Source organism: Egretta garzetta, unplaced genomic scaffold, assembly GCF_000687185.1.
Source record: "Egretta garzetta isolate BGI_Z169 unplaced genomic scaffold, ASM68718v1 scaffold330, whole genome shotgun sequence".
NCBI lineage: Eukaryota > Metazoa > Chordata > Aves > Pelecaniformes > Ardeidae > Egretta > Egretta garzetta.
Window position 1 is genome coordinate 234677 of NW_009258275.1, and position 2624 is coordinate 237300.

Consider the following 2624-nt stretch of genomic DNA (forward strand, 5'->3'; position numbering starts at 1 on the left):
CAGTACAAACCAGCCTCGCCACGCGCCGGCGTTTCCCTAACGCGGCAGCACCGAAAGGCAGGGAGGGGGAAACACCACGGCCAAAGGGCTGGGACCTCCCAAAGCTTTTGTTCTTTTTGCCAGCTATAGCAGTAATTCCTTTTTCCTACAAAACCTCGTGTCAGAAGCAATGCCGGACCCTGACCCCGCCTGCCCTTCAGCCAGGCGTACAGAGCCCGAATGTGCACGACGAACACGGCCAGGCACCCACAAACACCGAGCCGGGCCACCCCCTGTGTTTCACCCTCTCGCTGCGCGCTGCCGTGGGGTGCACACAAAAAGCCCGGAGTCACTCCACATGCACCCCCTCCCCGTCCCCGGCGTGTTTCCCAGCCTGGCGGCCGACGCTGCAGAAGTAGCGGCCGCTTTGCAGCTCTCCCAGCCTGCTGTTGCTCCTATAAAGATTCCCATTTTGGAGTTTGTCCTCAGCATCCTTCCCCGGCAGCCCCAGCTGCGCCCGAGCACCCGGGCTCCCCATGCCCGCTCCCTCCCCATGTTGGGTGGGCGTTGGGTCGGGGTCTCCCACCTGGAGCGTGGGGAGCAGCCTGCAGCAGCTCTCCCAGATGGTTTTGTGATCCTGGGCGCTGTTTTCTTCGCTCCAGTTGCCGTGCTGGTAGATGCCTCCCAAGACCGTGAACTCGCTCCTGCACCGAGAGCCAAGAGAGATAAATGGTGGTGAGTGCCCCCAGCCGCCCCTCGCTGGGCCATCCCGCGGGGGCACCCTGCGTGTTTCATGGATCTGGATCTCTGCAATTTATGGATCCTGCTACATCCCAAATGTGGAACGTGTTCCTGCCAGAGAACCTCTCACGCCAAGCAGGCAAGGGAGCAGGCAAGGGAACCCCTCACGAGCAAGGCACTCGGTAAATGCTGTCAGCACCCCAAAGGCCCTGGCCTTGGGCAAACCTGATCCCATCTCCTGTCAAATGGGGCTGCTCCCGCCTGGCTGGGGAAGAGAATGGGAAGGAACGGGCTCCCTGCAGCAGGGAACACAAAGACATGGATTTCCATTGCTGCCACCCCAAAACTCCTGCAGATTAACAGAGATGTGTTAAGGCTGGGGGGTCTGTACCCGCTGGACCCTTCTAAAACCTTTCCTGAGCCCTGGGAAGCGCAAAGACGAAAGGGCTGGATGCTGGGAAGAGCAGGAGGGGAGCCCCCGGGGCCAAGCTCTCCAGCATGGAAGCAGCATCCTCCACGCCTGAGCGCGGGACCCGGCTGCCTCCGTTGGGAGCCAGCCCCGCTACGGCAGGTCAAGCCAAAACAAACACAGGGAGGGGAATTCGTGTGTAGCTGGGACTGTGATCAGGAATCGCTCGGAATACTTTGCCTGGGGGCTGTGAGCATTCAAAGTTCCTATTTACACGATGGCTTATTGCCTAACCCTGGAATACCGGCACAATAGGAAGGGCCAGAAATGCAGCATTCAAGTTACGGTTTAAAAACCCCTCTCCACTGCCAAAGCGGGGTCGATGGCTGCTCTCGGGAGGAAACAGAGGTGGGAGGAACAGCAGACACATATTCATTTGTCCTGCAATTCAGCTCCCTGGGTACGCTGCCGTCTCAGAGCCAGGGTCTCATTTCAGCCCTCCCCATCCCTATGGGGACAGGGAAACAAGGTTTTCCCCTGGGATTCCTCCTCGGTTCTCGCAGGGAGGGGGCAGGGAGCCCCTGCATGGGTGCTAAACCGAATGGGGTGCTCTCAAGAGAGGTCTCGCCAAGAGCCAGGGCACAGCTCAGGGTAACAGAGCTTTTTAGGGTAGGTTTCATGAAAGTAAAAAGGGTTCCTGCCACTGGTTTTAATGGGAGCACGACTCAGAAGCGCCTTTTCCCACAAGGAGCTGCAGCACAGCAGTTTTGTCAATACCACTGATAAAAAAAAAAGGGTACAAATGTGAAAACAAAAGTTCTCCCCCCAGATATTTGCCCCACTGTCAGTGTTTGGCTCTTTTGAGGACCTGGCCACGGTTGGTGTTTTGCTTTGGTGGGATCTGCTCCTTGGAAAAGGACAGGACCAGGGATATTGAAGCCCCATGGTGCTGCCTGATCCGGACCACGGACCAGCCCGGACCCTGCTCACGTCCGAGTGCTGAGCCGGGGTTTGGGCCTGGAATTCCCTCTCTCTGTGCCGCCCATGGGAGCTCCCCCGCTTTGCCTGCCCACCTCCTTCTGCTCTCCTCCATCATCGGGCCGAGTAGAGCCCAGGCCTGGGGTGCTGCCCCCAGACGGGGGTACAGCAGGGCAGGCGTCAGCGAGGAGCCGCGTCCCAGCCGCGCTTTAGCAGCGCCGATGGCAGAGCGTGGCCAACGCCAGCCAGCCCCCGCCTCGCCCACTGTCACCTACCCTGGTATGACGTACGGCGAGTTGTAGATACCAGATGTGATGTCATGAGTGATGATGAAATGCTTCACCCACGGGGCCAGGACCTGCGAGGAGAAGGGGAGAGAGGGTCAGGGGGAGCTGGAGAGTGGGGTCCCCGGCTCAGCGAGGCAGTGGGAGGGACGTGGGCGGCTCGGCGGATGCCGGGGTCCACACGTGGTGCCCTCCCTTCTGCTCAGGCTCCACGTACACCACGGCACTGGCTT

The 2624-nt window shown here is 59.8% G+C and overlaps 1 protein-coding gene across 1 annotated transcript in view; it reads right to left on the reverse strand.

Moving 5' to 3' along the window:
• The window catches only part of DAO (D-amino acid oxidase), a 9975-nt gene that overhangs the window by 1813 nt on the left and 5538 nt on the right, over nt 1-2624 (reverse strand). Inside the window, exons 8-9 of the mRNA XM_009636164.2 lie at nt 2383-2465; nt 566-683 (exon numbers count right to left, since the gene is read on the reverse strand). Of these exons, the coding sequence (XP_009634459.1) occupies nt 566-683; nt 2383-2465 (201 nt within the window). The remainder of the gene's footprint in view (nt 1-565; nt 684-2382; nt 2466-2624) is intronic.